The sequence below is a fragment of the Phaseolus vulgaris genome, chromosome 5, assembly GCF_000499845.2.
Source record: "Phaseolus vulgaris cultivar G19833 chromosome 5, P. vulgaris v2.0, whole genome shotgun sequence".
NCBI lineage: Eukaryota > Viridiplantae > Streptophyta > Magnoliopsida > Fabales > Fabaceae > Phaseolus > Phaseolus vulgaris.
This window is the reverse complement of record NC_023755.2, coordinates 3,668,431-3,685,601: the sequence shown is the minus strand read 5'-3', so window position 1 is coordinate 3,685,601 and position 17,171 is coordinate 3,668,431. Positions and strand designations below refer to the sequence as shown.

Here is a 17,171-nt window from a genome sequence, read left to right as displayed (position 1 = left end):
AAAAATAAATAAATTAAAGAAAACACTTCTATAATATCCAAATCTTTATACAATAATCAAAACTCAAGTACCTACTAACAAACCGAAAGTCACAAACAGAATTGAAAAGATGAATTAATGGTTGTTCACGTTCACTGATATTTAAAGCTGCACTATGCATCATATATTTGTGTAGATATGAGACCAACTGTAGACGGCCCTTACAAGCTGTCTTCAAATCAATTTTATTCCTACCAACTCTGCTGTCACATAAGAGAAAAATCATATAATTAATATGAAGCTAAGAACAAAATTACAATCATTCTCTAAAAAATTCATATATTAATTATTTCATCATTATTTTAATTAATTATTTATTTATTTATTCATTATTATAACTTTTTACTTATTCTTTTAAAAATACAGAGTAACCTAATATATTTTAATGATAATTAGCTGATGACTTAATTTATAAATATTTAATTTTATCATTTTTTAATTTTAAAATATCTAAAATTTTCTAATATTGTATTAACAGAGATTAATTTCAAATTTTGAATGTTTACACATATTTAAAACATAATTTTTTATATGGTAACCTCTTCCAAACTAAAAAGCATTATTTTATTTATTAAACATAAGAAAAAAAGATTTAAAGAATTTAAACTTTAAATCTCTCAACTTTAAAATAAAATTTTATTTTATCACATATGAATAATACTAGAAATGTTTAAAAAAAAACTAAAAAATTCCGTACTTAATTTGAATCAGAAATCAAGTAGGTTATTTCAACGGAGATTAATTTAAAACATTTTTTTACACGTATATTTAAAACAAAATTATTTATATAGTAATAATTATTAGCCTTTTCAAACTAAAAAAAATCATTATTTTATTTATTAAACATATATAATTCAAATTTCAATCTTTCCAATTTTTTTCTATTAAAATTTATTTTATATAAAAAAAATGCTGGCAGCTTTAGTTGGCCAAAATCCTCCAATATCCAATTGGAAATATCCAATAGATGACTCAACACATTATTGATGTTGGTTTAATTTCCATTTAGGATAAAATTGTAAATAATACACATGTTAAGATAATATGTTTTTTTTTAAAATTAATACATACTCTTTTCCGATTTCTATAAAAAATATCAATTATAAAAAAAAATATCATATATATATATAATGAGAGGTGCTTAGCAACTACTAAATCTTTACAAATATAATTTATAACACATGAATAATACTAGAAGTATTAAAATCAGAAACTGAATCGTACTTGTTTTCCTATAAATATAGTTATGGAAGAAGAAGCAACCAGATAAGAAAAGTGGGCACGAAAACAGAAAAAAAATAAAAAAAATGATGTCTCTGAAGATCTTTCTGGTTTACTTGACATTCTTCACTGTTTACTGTTATGCTGATGAAACATCAACCTTGCATATAGATGCTTCCAAAGGAAGAAAAATTCCAGATACCTTCTTCGGAGCATTTTTTGAGGTGATTGAGTTTTGTTTAGATTCATTCGTAAACAATGTGAATTGTTAGAGTGTATGAAGAAGGTTTGATTGAATTGTGTTGGAATGTTTGGCAGGAAATCAACCATGCAGGTGCTGGGGGACTGTGGGGTGAGCTTGTGAGCAACAGAGGTTTCGAAGCTGGAGGGCAAAGTGTTCCCTCAACTATATTTCCATGGACAGTAGTTGGAGATGATTCAAGCATAGAGGTTTCAACCGATCGTAGCTCTTGCTTTGATCGAAACAAAGTTGCAGTGCGTATCAATGTTCTCTGTGATGGACCCAAATTTTGTCCACCTGGGGCTGTTGGTATCTCCAACCCTGGTTTTTGGGGCATGGTCAGTGCTTTTTCTTTCTTTTTTTAAGGCTTTTTGATAAAACTATTTGTGAAGTTGTGAGAACGTGAAGAAGTCGTGCCAACTTTCACCTCAACAACCCTTTTTTTTTAATGTTTGTTTAATGTTTTTCATCAGAATATTGAGAAAGCACACAAGTATAAAGTAGTGTTCTTTGTCAAAGCAAGTGGTTGGATTGATCTTGACGTCTCATTTATTGGATCTGATAACGAAACGTTGGCATCAAACAACATTAGGTATGCATTTATGATATGCACGATTATCCTTATAAACTACAATTATTTATTTTACACTGTGCTGTGCTGAGTTGTGTATTGGTGAAATGGTGGTAGGTCTTCTGATCAGAATGTTACAGAGTGGAGAAGAATGGAGAGTGTGCTTGAAGCAAAGGCCACAGACCACAATGCAAGTCTTCAAATAACAACCACCAAGAAAGGAGTGTTATGGTTAGACCAAGTTTCAGCCATGCCCTTAGACACATACAAGGTAAGTATGCATGGTGCATGCATCACGTGTTAGATTATGAAGAGAAGATGACATGGTCATGCATGCAATGCAATCTTTTGTTGTGACTGTGTTAGTATTGTGTTTCCACAGGGTCATGGTTTACGAAAGGACCTTGCTCAGATGGTGGCCGATCTTAAACCTAGATTTTTCAGATTCCCAGGTGGGTGTTTTGTGGAAGGAGGTTACATGAGAAACGCATTCAGATGGAAAGACAGTGTTGGAGCATGGGAGGAGAGACCAGGACACTATGGAGACGTTTGGGATTATTGGACTGATGATGGTTTTGGTTATTTCGAGGGCCTCCAAGTACACCTTCTTTCTTCTCTTTTTCTTCTTTCTTCTTCTTATTATCAATCCAAAGACTTATCATCTTTCTCCTTCCTTTCAGTTTTCTGAGGATATCGGTGCATTGCCAATCTGGGTGTTTAACAATGGTACATTTCGTTAACTAAAATTATCATTTAGTTTTTCACTCTGATTTCTTACTTCATCAAATATTTGGTTTATAGGTCTGAGCCTGAACGATGAAGTGGATACACCTCTTATAGCACCTTTTATTCAAGTGAGAGTTGCTTCACTTTATCTTTAGCAAAATTTGAGATTTGTAGTTGTAAATAGGAAGTTACTGGTTTTTGAAACAGGAAGCACTAGATGGACTTGAGTTTGCAAAAGGTTCAGCAAGATCAAAATGGGGATCTCTCAGGGCTTCCATGGGACATCCCGAGCCATTCGATTTGAGAATTGTTGCCATTGGAAACGAAGAGTGCGCCATGTCTAAGTATCGTGGTATTTACATGAGCTTTTCTTTTCTTTTCTTTTCTTTCCCTCTTTGATGTCTCTTTTTACCAAACATGAACACGAAACTGTTGGTTTTATTACTACACAGGAAACTACCTTAAATTTTATGATGCCATCAAGCACGCTTATCCAGATATCCAGATCATCTCAAACTGCGATGCCTCTCAAAAACCCTTGGACCATCCAGCAGATTTCTACGATTTTCATGTAACTTTTCTTCAACTTCTATTTTGTAACAATAATTATCCACAACAACCCTTTGTTAATGTTTTTGCATACCTTTTTTAGATTTATTCACACGCCAACGAGATGTTTTCTAAGCATACCATATTCGATGACGCACCACGATATGGTCCAAAGGTTTGAATATATATTTGAGTATTTATATTTATAATGATGTGATTATTAAATGGTTATGGTGAGAGAAGATGAAGTTTGATTATGCTGGCAGGCTTTTGTGAGTGAGTATGCTGTTTGGCAATCAGACGCTGGGAATGGAACTCTTCTGGCTGCCATAGCCGAAGCTGCATTCCTCATTGGATTGGAAAAGAATAGGTTGATCACATCTCATTTTCTTCATTCATGAATTATCTCATTTTCTTCTTCGCCATAACTGAATTGTTTTCTTCTTCTTCTTCAAAACAGTGATGTCGTCCACATGGTTTGCTATGCACCCCTCTTTGTAAACACCAACGACAAAAAGTGATTTTCTTATTCTTTTTCATTTCAACATTATTGTTGTATTGTTTCTATGGATTCATAGTGTTTAATTTTGAGTTACTGTGTAGGTGGACACCGGATGCAATTGTGTTTAACTCTCATGAAAGCTATGGAACTCCTAGCTATTGGCTTCAACATCTTTTCACCACTTCAAGCGGAGCCACTTTGCTTGATTCAACTCTTCAAACCTCTTCCAACTACATTGTTGCATCAGCAATTGAGTACACAAATGCTACAGACAAGAACAAGTACATGAGAGTGAAGGTGGTGAACTTTGGCAGTGATCCACAAAACTTCAGATTTTCTGTAACTGGACTGGATTCAAAGGTGCAATCATCTGGGGCAACCAAAACAGTGATCACAGGACCTAACGTGAAAGAAGAAAATTCCTTTTCAGAACCAAATAAGGTGAGTATTATACATATATTATATATGCACATACAACAAATGTGTATCTTCAATGGTTTGTTTGTAATGCAGATTGTGCCACAACACACTTCTCTGGAGAATGCTAGTGAAGACATGAATGTTTTACTTGCTCCTTATTCGATCACATCATTTGATCTTAGTTATATTATTTGATTTTCTCATCAAATAAATAATATATATATTTTCTTTTAATTTTTATTTATTCTAGTTTATTTCTTTTTATTATATTTGGCTTTATACATATGTTTTACCAATATGTTTACAATTTTTTCCTACCGTGAATCCTTTAAAAAATAATTTCTAAAACCCAAATTATGCCAAATATTTGTCAAAAAATGAGTTAGAATTTAAAAAATAAAAAGTGAGTTGATGATGCATTGATCTAAATTTAGTTAACAAAATCGACGACATTTTAATCAAGATGAGATTGAAAAAAATACAGATAAAAAAAAGTTCCAATTTTTAAAAAAATTTAAATGGAATTTGAAATTATTAATATGTTATAAAATTACTATAATAAGTTATTTATCCCATTATACACAAACCTTAAACGAATATGTTTTTAGAGGTAAATAAATGGTTTGATCTCTTTAAATTTGAACAATTTTTTAGGTTATTTGGAATGATTATTAATGAATGGACGGAAACAAAAAAGTTAAAAGATGGGAATGATAGTGTCATATAAAACTTCTTTAATATATTGGAGATGGTATTAATATTCTAGTATCTATGATCAAGTGTCATTTTTAAGTAATTAGAAATTCTAACAAAACTTATAAAGTGCAACTTAATGCTTTTTAATTCATATGTATTTTGTTTTTTTATAAGATTACTAAGACTTTGATTTTTATAGTTGCGTCCATGATATAAATTGTTATAAGTTTTATTGAATTTGTTTACAAATTTTACTATATATATACACTAATATAAAATATTAAATAAAAACTAATTTTAAATACTAAAATAATTAGTTACTATATCAATTAAATTAAAAACAGTTTTATAAACTAAAAAATTATTATATCTAAAATAGTTTTTATTATTAATAAAAATTTATAAAATAGTTTTTAAATGGTATATAATAATTAGTTACCAAGGATTTAGCCACTAACTACTTTATATTCTAAATAGTTTCTACTATACAATCATTTCGTAAACTCATTTGGTCTTCATATATATTCTTTGAAAAAAAAAATTATGGATGACTACCTACAGATCAGCACATTCACCGTATAGGTATTTGTGAAGAGCAGGAGGAATCTATTCACCATTTATTTTTTTAAATGTCTTAATGTTATGTATATTTGGAGTTGGGTTCGGCAAATTTTCCTTATTTCTCATTTCTCTAATGTGGATGATCTCCTTTCTTTTATTACCAGTGATGGTAGTCATTTGGTTAATTTGAATAAACTTGTGATAACTTTTTCTATTTGGATGATATGGCATATAAGAAATTATGTTATATTTCAGGTTAAAATTGATTTTCTAGGGCCATTTCGGTTATTAAGATTTCACTTGTCTAATGGATAATTCGTCTAAAAGTTCTATGTGAAATTATATGTTTGATTTCAATGTGCTTAAGCTTTTTGGTATATTACTCATAGTATTAGAGTTTTATCTCCTCTTCCTGTTCAATGAGAGTTTCCTTCTCCAAGTTGGGTTAAAATAAACATTGATGTTGCTATTAGGGGTTCTCCTGGTCTTACTGCTTGTGGTGGTATTTTTTGTAGGAGTATGGGGGGATTTATTGGTGGTTTCTCTATTTTCCTTCATGTTCAAATTGCTTTGCTTGCTGATTTTATGGAGTTATATATGCTATTGAACAAACTCAAAAGATGGGTCTTATTAGTTTATGGCTTAAATGCGATTTTGCCTTGGTTTGTGCTGCATTTACTACTAGGACTAATGTTCCTTGGATGCTTTGTAATAGGTGGAACACATGTCTTAATTATTGCGAGAAAATTAGGTTTAGGGTTTCTCACAATTTTCGTGAAGGAAATACTTGTGCTAATAAGCTTGCTAACTTAGGCTTTATTATTCATAGATAGTATTTTCATTGGTATCATATATTATATGAGTTTTGGTCCAATCCCCCCATATTACCTTTTACCAGTTATCTATTACCTTTTACCCATTACCTTTAATCTATTACCTTTTACCCATTATCTGCTACCTGCTACCTTTTATCTTTTACCTTTTACCTGTTATGTTATGTCTTACCTGTTACCTGTTTACCTGTTTACCTGCCTACCTGTTTACCTGCCTACCTGTTTACTTACCTACCTGTTTACCTGTTTACCTGTTTACCTGCCTACCTGTTTACCTGCCTACCTGTTTACCTGCCTACCTGTTTACCTACCTACCTCTGTTACCTGTTACCTGTTACCTGTTACTTGTTACCTGTTACTTAGTACATGTTACCTGTTACCTGTTACCTGCTACTTAGTACATGTTACCTGTTACTTAGTACATGTTACCTGTTACTTAGTACATGTTACTTGTTACTTAGTACATGTTACTTGTTACCTGTTACCTGCTACCTGTTACCTGCTCTGCTACCTGCTCCTCATTACCTGTTATCTCCTACCTACTACATGTTACCTACTACCTGTTACCTACTGCCTGTTACCTTCTACCTGTTACCTGTTACCTGTTACTTGTTACTTGTTACCTGTTTGCTACTTAGTACCTGTTACCTGCTACTTAGTACATGTTACCTTTTACCTGCTACCTGCTACCTGCTACCTGCTACCTGTTACCTGCTACCTGCTACCTGTTACATGTTACCTGCTACATGCTACCTGCTACCTGCTACCTGCTACCTGCTACCTGCTACCTGCTACCTGCTACCTGCTACCTGCTACCTGCTACCTGCTACCTGCTACCTGCTACCTGCTACCTGCTACCTGCTCTGCTCCCTGCTCCCTGCTACCTGCTCTGCTACTTGCTACTTGTTTCTCATTACCTGTTATCTCCTACCTACTACTTGTTACCTATTACCTGCTACCTGTTACATGTTACTTGTTACATGCCTGCTCCATACTACCTACTACCTGTTGTCTGCTACATACTACTTGCTAACTGCTACCTATTACATGTTATCTGTTACCTGGTACCTCTCTTATCAACTACCTGTTACTTGCAAACTGTTACCTGATAATTGCTACCTGTTACTTCCCACCTACTACCTACTACCTGCAAATTGCTACCTGCTACTTGTTACCTTCCTACCTGTTATCTGCTACTTGTTACCTTCCTACCTGTTATCTGCTACATGTTACCTGTTACTTGTTACTTGTTACCTTCCTACCTGTTACATGTTCCTTGTACTTGTTACATGTTACCTTCCTACATGTTACCTGTTACCCTGTTACCTTCCTATATGTTACCTGTTACCTGTTACATTTTACATGTTCTACTACCTGCTACCTGCTACCTGCTACCTGTTACATGTTCCGCTACCTACTACCTGTTACATGTTCCGCTACCTGCTACCTGTTACATGTTCTGCTACCTGCTACCTGTTACATGTTCTGCTACCTGTTACTTACTACTTGATACTTTTTACCTGCTACCTGATATTTGTTACATGTTTTGCTACCTGCTACCTTTTACTTACTACCTACTACCTGCTACCTACTACCTACTACCTACTACCTACTACCTACTACCTACTACGTCCTACGTCCTACGTCCTACGTCCTACGTCCTACGTCCTACCTGCTACGTCCTACATGTTACCTGCTACATGTTACCTGTTATTTGTTACCTTTTACCTATTCTGCTACCTGCTACCTGTTATATGTTACTTTTTACCTGCTACCTACTACGTGCTACGTGCTACCTGTTACCTACTACTTGATACCTTTTACCTGCTACTTGTTACGTGTTACTTGTTACCTGCTACATGCTACCTATTACCTCTACTAGTTACATGCCACATGTTACTTGCTACTTGCTACATTCTACCTGTTACCTACTACATGTTACCTGCCACCTGCCAACTGCTACATGCTACCTACTACATGTTACTTGCTACGTGTTCCTTATTACATGTTACCTCATACCTATTACTTGTTACCTATTACCTGCTACTTGCTACCTGTTACATGTTACATGTCTGCTCCATACTACCTACTACCTGTTGCCTGCTACCTACTACCTGTTACCTGCTACCTATTACATGTTATCTGTTACCTGGTACCTCTCTTATCAACTACCTGTTACTTGCAAACTGTTACCTGATAATTGCTACCTGTTACTTCCCACCTACTACCTACTACCTGCAAATTGCTACCTGCTACTTGTTACCTTCCTACCTGTTATCTGCTACTTGTTACCTTCCTACCTGTTATCTGCTACATGTTACCTGTTACTTGTTACTTGTTACCTTCCTACCTGTTACATGTTCCTTGTACTTGTTACATGTTACCTTCCTACATGTTACCTGTTACCCTGTTACCTTCCTATATGTTACCTGTTACCTTCCTATATGTTACCTGTTACCTGTTACATTTTACCTGTTACATTTTACATGTTCTACTACCTGCTACCTGCTACCTGCTACCTGTTACATGTTCCGCTACCTACTACCTGTTACATGTTCCGCTACCTGCTACCTGTTACATGTTCTGCTACCTGCTACCTGTTACATGTTCTGCTACCTGTTACTTACTACTTGATACTTTTTACCTGCTACCTGATATTTGTTACATGTTTTGCTACCTGCTACCTTTTACTTACTACCTACTACCTGCTACCTACTACCTACTACCTACTACCTACTACCTACTACCTACTACGTCCTACGTCCTACGTCCTACGTCCTACGTCCTACGTCCTACGTCCTACGTCCTACCTGCTACGTCCTACATGTTACCTGCTACATGTTACCTGTTATTTGTTACCTTTTACCTATTATGCTACCTGCTACCTGTTATATGTTACTTTTTACCTGCTACCTACTACGTGCTACGTGCTACCTGTTACCTACTACTTGATACCTTTTACCTGCTACTTGTTACGTGTTACTTGTTACCTGCTACATGCTACCTATTACCTCTACTAGTTACATGCCACATGTTACTTGTTACTTGCTACATTCTACCTGTTACCTACTACATGTTACCTGTCACCTGCCAACTGCTACATGCTACCTACTACATGTTACTTGCTACGTGTTCCTTATTACATGTTACCTCATACCTATTACTTGTTACCTATTACCTGCTACTTGCTACCTGTTACATGTTACATGTCTGCTCCATACTACCTACTACCTGTTGCCTGCTACCTACTACCTGTTACCTGCTACCTATTACATGCTATCGGTTACCTGGTACCTCTCCTATCTACTACTTGCTACCTGCAAATTGTTACCTGATAATTGCTACCTGTTACTTCCTACCTACTATCCCGAGGCACTATCTTTTATTCATTTTTATTATTACTTATTCACAATCTTCAAACACAGAGAAACTTCAATTAGAATAACATTGAAAGAGGAAGACATTGAACCCTGAGACACTATTTCACGTGCACGTATCACTAACATGCTTACCTTATTTTAATTTATAATAATTCAATTTTTTTCCCTTATTATTATTTTGTATATTTTTTAGTATTTTGCCTAATATATTTTTGTTATAGGGTGGATTTCTAGTTTTCTTTGTGGAGTAATGCATAAGGTTTGTCCTATTCAAAAAAAAATTATATGAATATTTTCTATAATCTCTACCTACATACGATTCCTCTTTATAACTGGAGGTTTTATTTTATTTTATTTGTTTCATTTTATTCTTATAACAACATTCCTTTCATTCTATTAATTATCATGTATATTTCGTAATTGTATAGAGAAAAATAATTTAAGAAGCACTTTTTAATTCTTTTTACTTGATCCTTATTGAATAAAATTTCAATTTTTGAAAAGTATTTTGGTCATCCAATAATAAGGATTTCCTTTTTCTCAAATAAAAGATTTGAAGACCTATTGACTCTAATAACAGATTAGATAATGAATCATTCAAACCTTTCAATTCATAGATGTGAATCTCGAACCTATGAATGGAGATACCTTTTATTATTCTATTTTGCTCTATTTTCTTTTGTGTGCTTATTGTTATCACAAGTATCCATTTTGTATCTCCACGTGGGAATTAGTTTTAATTTTCCCAACAAAAAGTAAGAATCTAAGGCCATTGAATGAGACACCAACAATTAAGATTGTGATTAAAGATATCTTAATTGTTGATTTTCTAACCGACAGGTATAGCATCTCATTGTACTCTCTTAAGTGAATTTCTCACTTTAGAAGAGCCAATTTCACATGTAAGATAGTTTACTTGTACCATTATAAGTTGAAACTAATGTGCACATTAACCTTACATAAAACTCAACTTCTAGCCTTTATCTGTTTCCATTTTAACTTATTTTATAAAATAAATCTATATATATATATATATATATATATATATTAATTGTGATATGTTTGTATCTACTCACTTAAGGCAGTTTTCTGTTCACTTGCACGTTTTGTTTTGGATATTAATAACATAGATAGTTGTCCCACGACCATGAACATCTTGGTTGCCTCATCTTTTATCACCATTTTCCCCGCAAAGTCCAAGGTCCTTGAGCCTCCTTTCTTGATAATATTCTAACTCGGCCAATTCCAATTCTTTCTCCTTAAAGATCTCGTCAATTTGCTGCAGGAGCTGCTTCTCCCCTTCTCTAATTCCCACTGCTATAGCAAGTCTTGAATCTAGCTTTGCTGCTTTCAACTTTTGATCCTGCCATTCACGTGCTTTGTTAGTTATTTGTAGAGCTCAATCAGCATCAAAATTGTCACAATTTAGGTTCCTTTCGATTGGGAGGAAAGAAAGTGGTTTGAGAAAAATAAATGAATATGAATTGGAGAGAATATGGAAGTAAAGAAAATTTTAAAATTTTCTTTCTAAAAGACGGTTTTTTTTGTTCCTTTGCTTTCCACATTCTTTCCCATCAAACAAATGAAAATGCTTTATAGTCCATATTTTTTCTCCTCTCTTCCACACACACTGTGAATGTGCATTGTAAGATGTCATGTGGTTCCTCGAGAAGTGTCCGTGATAAGGATATAATGATACCTTATCCAGTATAAGGTGTCCTATAAATGGGATATAGAGATACTTTATACCTATAAACAAGAGGGCAATGTTTTAATGTGCATGGTTTTCCTCCCCTAAAGTAATATATACAAATCATACCTCTTCAATGGTTGTATGATAAGCAGCAAGGGCAGTTTTGCAGGTCTCTCTAATCACTCTGCATATTAGCTCTTCATTGTCACGGCTCACAGGCAATTCAAGATGACCCCAAATGGAATTTCTAAATATTGACACCTAAAGGAAAGCATCAGTGCCACCTAGAGCTACTAGTCTCAGATATGGAAGCAGCCCTGGTGGAAGTGGAAGGTTGTAGAAGATGTCAAAGTATGCTGTCTCACCAAAACCATTGGACTCAGCAATGTCCAGTTTGTCACCAAAAAAGGGGTCTGATTCAGATATCTGCAGTGTCAAGGTATATGCATTCCGGTCTGAATTTGGTTCAATGAAACCGTAGTCCAGAGCCAGCTTGACATTGCTTTTATTCAAATCATATTGGATAAACACCTACAGTAAAAAGTTCCTTCCATTGTTATGTGTAAGTATATTCCATTGCATTTTATGTCACCAATTGCACGGATCCTTCTTCCAAATACATCATTGACAGAGTTCTCCTCAAGGACTTGTACAGAATAAAAAGAAAAAATGACATGAAATTCTTCGACAGATTATTAGCTTAAGCAACAAGTAAAACATTAAAGATGTAGAGAAACTGATGAGAGAAGTTTTACAATTTGTTCATGCATAAGCAAATTTTAAGTTATGGAGAAGTACATTTCATTTTCTTCTTATTTCTTTTTCTCTTTGAAAATTCTTACGGAAAAGTTTGCTCAAACATGTCCTGGTTCGAAACACACTTCTTTTTCCTTTTTACTAATAAGAGCTGGCTTGATAGTTCATATATAAGCTTCTTAGATACTATCTTGCCCCTATCGGCTAAAACTCCTTACATGGACATTGATACATTTATTATGAAAGTATATAATAGGTTTTTTTAACGAAAATGATGCAATTTTACAAAGAAATTACCAAAATTGGCTATTTTTAGAAAATTTATTCATATGGGTAAATCATGCCACGAAACCTCATTGTGAAGAAGTTGTGCAAGTAGGATATGACCTTAGATTTGTGTCACTAGGAGGAAAAGTTGTGTTACACGAGTTTGATTCATTTGTTTTCTTTTTATTTTAGATGAAGTTTACACAAAAGACATGACTCCGATTGTTTATATATAAGTCATGCACCCTTTACACATTATGTATAAATAAGTTTGTTTGCTTTTATTAAAACAATTATTGAAATAGTAGATGTTGATATCACTTCACATTGTGTTTAGATAAAAAAAATTCAAACTACCATATTAAAATTTGGAACATTTTATTTGAAATAATTGATAACAATTCTATTTTTTTATTCATGTTTTAAGTTAACATTATAACAATTTACATTAACCTCCATAATAATTTATTTATAACTATTATAATCAAATTACAATAAAACAATTGTTGTGCATCAAACTATATATTAGAGATCGTGTCAGTGTTATACCACTTCATTTAAATTAAAAAAAAAACTTAGATTAAGATTAATCAAAATAGTGAGTCAAACACAGATTCTCCACACGAATTCTCTGAATTGTTCACAATAAAATCGTGTTATTTTGGAACGATTATAAGGTAAATTTCTTAAAAACTATCAATTTCGATAAATTCTTGGTAAAATTGCATCATGGTTAAAAGATGAGAAAAGAAAAAAAATTAGACGCAAGGGTACTTTACCTGGTCCTCAGCCTTGAGGGAAAGGGGGCTCCTTAGGGAAAATAGGTAATCCCAGGAGAAAAGGCCTGCTGCTCCTTTAATTTCATAAGCATGATCTTCTGTAGTCACACTGGCACTATGGTTTATCTGATCCACAAATTCAATTTGGAATATACAATATCAGACACAAAACGAGTAAAAGTTGGTATTCCTGTAATATCTACTCATTTCACAGTTAATCCTCTTAAAATGACAGATTTTTCTTCATTTGATCTCCAAACAATTAAATTGATATGCTCATGTTTATCTCTCTGCTCATGACAGAAAGAGAGAAAATGAAAAGGACCTTACCAAGTCAGCAAATGGAATCACAACTAGATTTTCATTGCAAAGGCGAGAAATTGCCCTTGATCTTAGAATTCCAAATGCCCAGAAAAAATCATCAATTGTAATAGGAGAAGGGAAAAGCTTCCTATTAGGGAGTATAATTTCTTCTTCCAGTCTCCTAAATTCGCTCTTTACATACTCTTTCACACTCAGTGTTGTGCTCAGAAGTTGAGTCCCTATACGAATCAGTTGAATCAGTAGTACTGAAAACCTCAGCACAAAACAAGCATTTCCAATGGTAACTACTCCAAAGCACAATCTTTTCACCATTTATTTACATTATTTTGCATTAAAACATTGACACAACCAAGTAACTAACTAACCTTGTAGCTCTGAGAGCTCCTCCTCTGACCTGCACTGGAATAACCAATTTACTAACTAAATCAACCAACCACATGGAAACAACCAAAATCCCCATTAAGCATGTTTAACAAGCAAACCAAAAGAACCCCACCAATATATAGTAGAGCCAGTTTCCTTGGGCAGAATACTGAAGTAGTGCTTCCAAAGAGAATCATCATTTGACCTCTCTCTTATCAGAAACAACGCAACAGCCAACCAAGGCTTCAATCCACTACACACTTTCCCAATCTCTGAAGCTGCCACAGCATCAGGGTTAATCCATAGCCTCTTGGGCACCTGTAACACAACCTCATTCCTAGAAATGTCTTTTGAGTGCAACCAATCCTAGGCCTTCTGGCCCCATACCAGGCTTCACTGGTGTTTAGCGAGAGACAACACCCTCTTCCTTGAGCCACAGCCAGAAAGTGTCAACTGCTGGAGGCACTGATATCTCAGTTCCCAGAGAAGCTACACATTTGGCAGAGAGTGGGGTTTTTAGGTGTAGAGGAGACCCCTTGGCTGCAAAGGGGAAGAAGTTTGTGCCTTGAAAAAAGAGAAGCAGAACCTGAACATGCAGGAAAGACACTAGCCATTTTTCTCTGGTTACTGCTTTTGTATATTGTGCTGTGTTGTGTTTCTAAGACCAGACTTCGATCCTCTCCTACGTTGCGGATGTGGATAAGATTCTTTCCATCTTGCTGCTGCTATTTATTGGGACCTGGCCTGGATATTCTCAATATCTACAGCCATTTTCTCCACATATTGGGACCTTGGCATAGATTCCAAGAACCGATGGCTCAGAGACAAACTCCTACTCCCTCATAAAAGTGTCTATTTCGCAGCTATGGTATGAACTTAACAACGGGAACAAAAACTTATTCGACTTGGATATTTTCCAAGATGTTTATGTTGAATTTCTGCTTTTCTTTCTAAAAAATAATCTACACACTCAGATTGTAGTTTGAATTGTCGCTGCTTGTATAAACTATGTTAAACAAAAATTTAATTGTTACTTAAACATAGGTCTATGCTAATAATATGATGTTTCTGTGAAGAATCCAAATTTGTGTTTGAGTTCGACATTAAGTAGAAATGAGAAATGCTAATAATACAATGTTACTGTGAAGAATCTAAGTATGTGTTTGAGTTATGATAAAGTTGAGCAAAACAAAAAACTCTTTATCTTAAACACATTATAATATCTTACATGGGTTACTTATAGCTGAACTTTTATATGAACAAATTTAAAAAGTGAATTTGGAGAAACTAATATGAGAGAGTTTCTTAAATTACTTATTTTCTTCTATTGAAAAAATTCACTTAAACATACTCTCATAGTATATATACCATTCTCATTAGACAATATGGATTGCTTTTTTAGTGAGTTTTATTTGTGGAAGTTGATGATTTGTTGAAACCATACACAGGTGCTGAATGTCTTGTTAAGGTTTGCATGGTTACAGACAATATTGAATTTCAAATTATCCTTGCATAGACAAGCCATGATCAGCATTGTTGGCAGCTTAGAGATCATTCGTCGTGGCATGTAAAACTTCTTTAGGTAACCAAAGCCAAACTATTTATTTATTTCAAAATGGAAATGGAAATACAACAGAACTACAAGAGTTAAAGCAGAAATCCTGCTTTAGGTTTAAGAATCAGGCTAAAAAAACTAATAAGAGAAAAAAAATGGTAAAATGAATCAAACCTCTTTCATAAGCTAAAATCAACTTTTTCATTTTTACCTGTATTAAAGTTAAATGAGTTGTAACTTACTTTTGGTCTTGCTGGGAATTTACGTTTTCCTTTTCCAATTCAACAATGGCCTGTTCTTCGGCGAGCTTCTCAGCGCGGAGGAGGGGCTCGTAGTAGTCGGAGTGGGCGTCCATACACTGCTTCAAGGCGGCGGTGACATGGGCGCACTTCTCGAGGAGGTCATCGTCGTTGGTCTCGGCTTCTTGGACGCACTTCTCCCATCCGATGAAGGCGTCGCGGCAGCCGCCCCCTTTCATGAAGAGGCAGAACCCGCACTCTCCTTCTTCTTCCTCTTCCTCTTCCTCTGCTTGGGGGGGCTCCGAACCTGCCGGATCGGCGAGGAGATCCTGCGCTTTCGCACCGGATTGTTCCTTCGGAGCTTCCTTCGGAACTTCCTTCGGAGGTGTGGACATGGTGTCGCAAGATAAAACAAACACCGACAATAAGAAGAAGGAAAGAGAGAACAGATGCTATGCTCTCCTTAAAACTTCCTTAAACCCTCTAAATTTTAAAACCTAAAACCCTTGTCTCTGCTTCTATAACAACCATTCACTATTTATATATTTATATTTACTATAATCTCAGTCACTGTTTAAACAAAATTAATATTGAAATTGAATTCAAAGATTAGACAACAAAATATTAAAAGAAATAATCTATATGGTATTCCTCTTTTGCTTCTCGTATATATATTTTATTTTATTTTTTATCTTTATATATTAATATTTTATTTTATTTCTATTATATTCTTATAAAAATAATTTATTTTATTATTTTACAGATTTATATCTTTTTTCTTTTATCTATACCATGGGTTTTCATTTTATTTTATTCTAATTTTATCTTTGTACTTATATTTTATTTTATTATTTTAAAAATATATGAAACGGAATATTTGTCATTTTGACTTTTTATTTTTTCTATATCAATAAAGGGATTTTTTTTAATAGATTCATATATATATATATATATATATATATATATATATATATATATTTCTTATTTTATTTTATTTCTATTTTATTCTTATAAAAATATTTTATTTTATTATTTTACAAATCTATATCTTTTTTCTTTTATCTATATATTCTATATATACCTGATTCCCCTTTTTTAATTGTTTTCGGTATATATTTTTTTTTTCTTATTTTTTTATATATTAATTTTTATTTTTATTTTATATTTTATTCTTATAGAAATATTTTATTATATTATTTTACAGATTTATTTTTTTTTTCTTTTATCTATACCTATATATAAAAGGAATTTTTCTATTAACTTTTATTTTATTTTATTTTATTTTAATTTTATCTTTATATTTATATTTTATTTTATTATTTTAAAAGTATATGAGAGGAGGATATTTATTATTTTGTGACTTCTTTTTTAAAAGTAAAATTTTAAATTTTAAATTTTGAATTTTGAATTTTAATATAAGTGTACAAATAATAACATGGTTTAATATATAAATGAA

General features: G+C 33.4%; 2 protein-coding genes and 1 pseudogene across 2 annotated transcripts; 1 reads left to right on the top strand and 2 right to left on the bottom strand.

The window, feature by feature from the left end:
• Positions 1-1,320: 1,320 nt before the first annotated feature.
• Positions 1,321-4,503, top strand: LOC137836217 (alpha-L-arabinofuranosidase 1-like). The gene is made up of 14 exons (XM_068645061.1): positions 1,321-1,484; positions 1,579-1,839; positions 1,975-2,093; positions 2,190-2,343; positions 2,455-2,670; positions 2,753-2,798; positions 2,874-2,926; positions 3,006-3,150; positions 3,251-3,369; positions 3,451-3,522; positions 3,614-3,717; positions 3,808-3,864; positions 3,951-4,290; positions 4,363-4,503. Exons 1-14 carry the CDS (start codon positions 1,347-1,349, stop codon positions 4,462-4,464), a joined length of 1,926 nt encoding a protein of 641 aa, XP_068501162.1. The 5' UTR covers positions 1,321-1,346; the 3' UTR covers positions 4,465-4,503.
• A 6,062-nt stretch (positions 4,504-10,565) lies between these two features.
• On the bottom strand, positions 10,566-16,224 carry LOC137834887 (ribulose-1,5 bisphosphate carboxylase/oxygenase large subunit N-methyltransferase, chloroplastic-like; annotated as a pseudogene).
• On the bottom strand, positions 15,715-16,110 carry LOC137836142 (uncharacterized). The gene has a single exon (XM_068644998.1). It carries the CDS (start codon positions 16,108-16,110, stop codon positions 15,715-15,717), a length of 396 nt encoding a protein of 131 aa, XP_068501099.1.
• Positions 16,225-17,171: the final 947 nt, after the last annotated feature.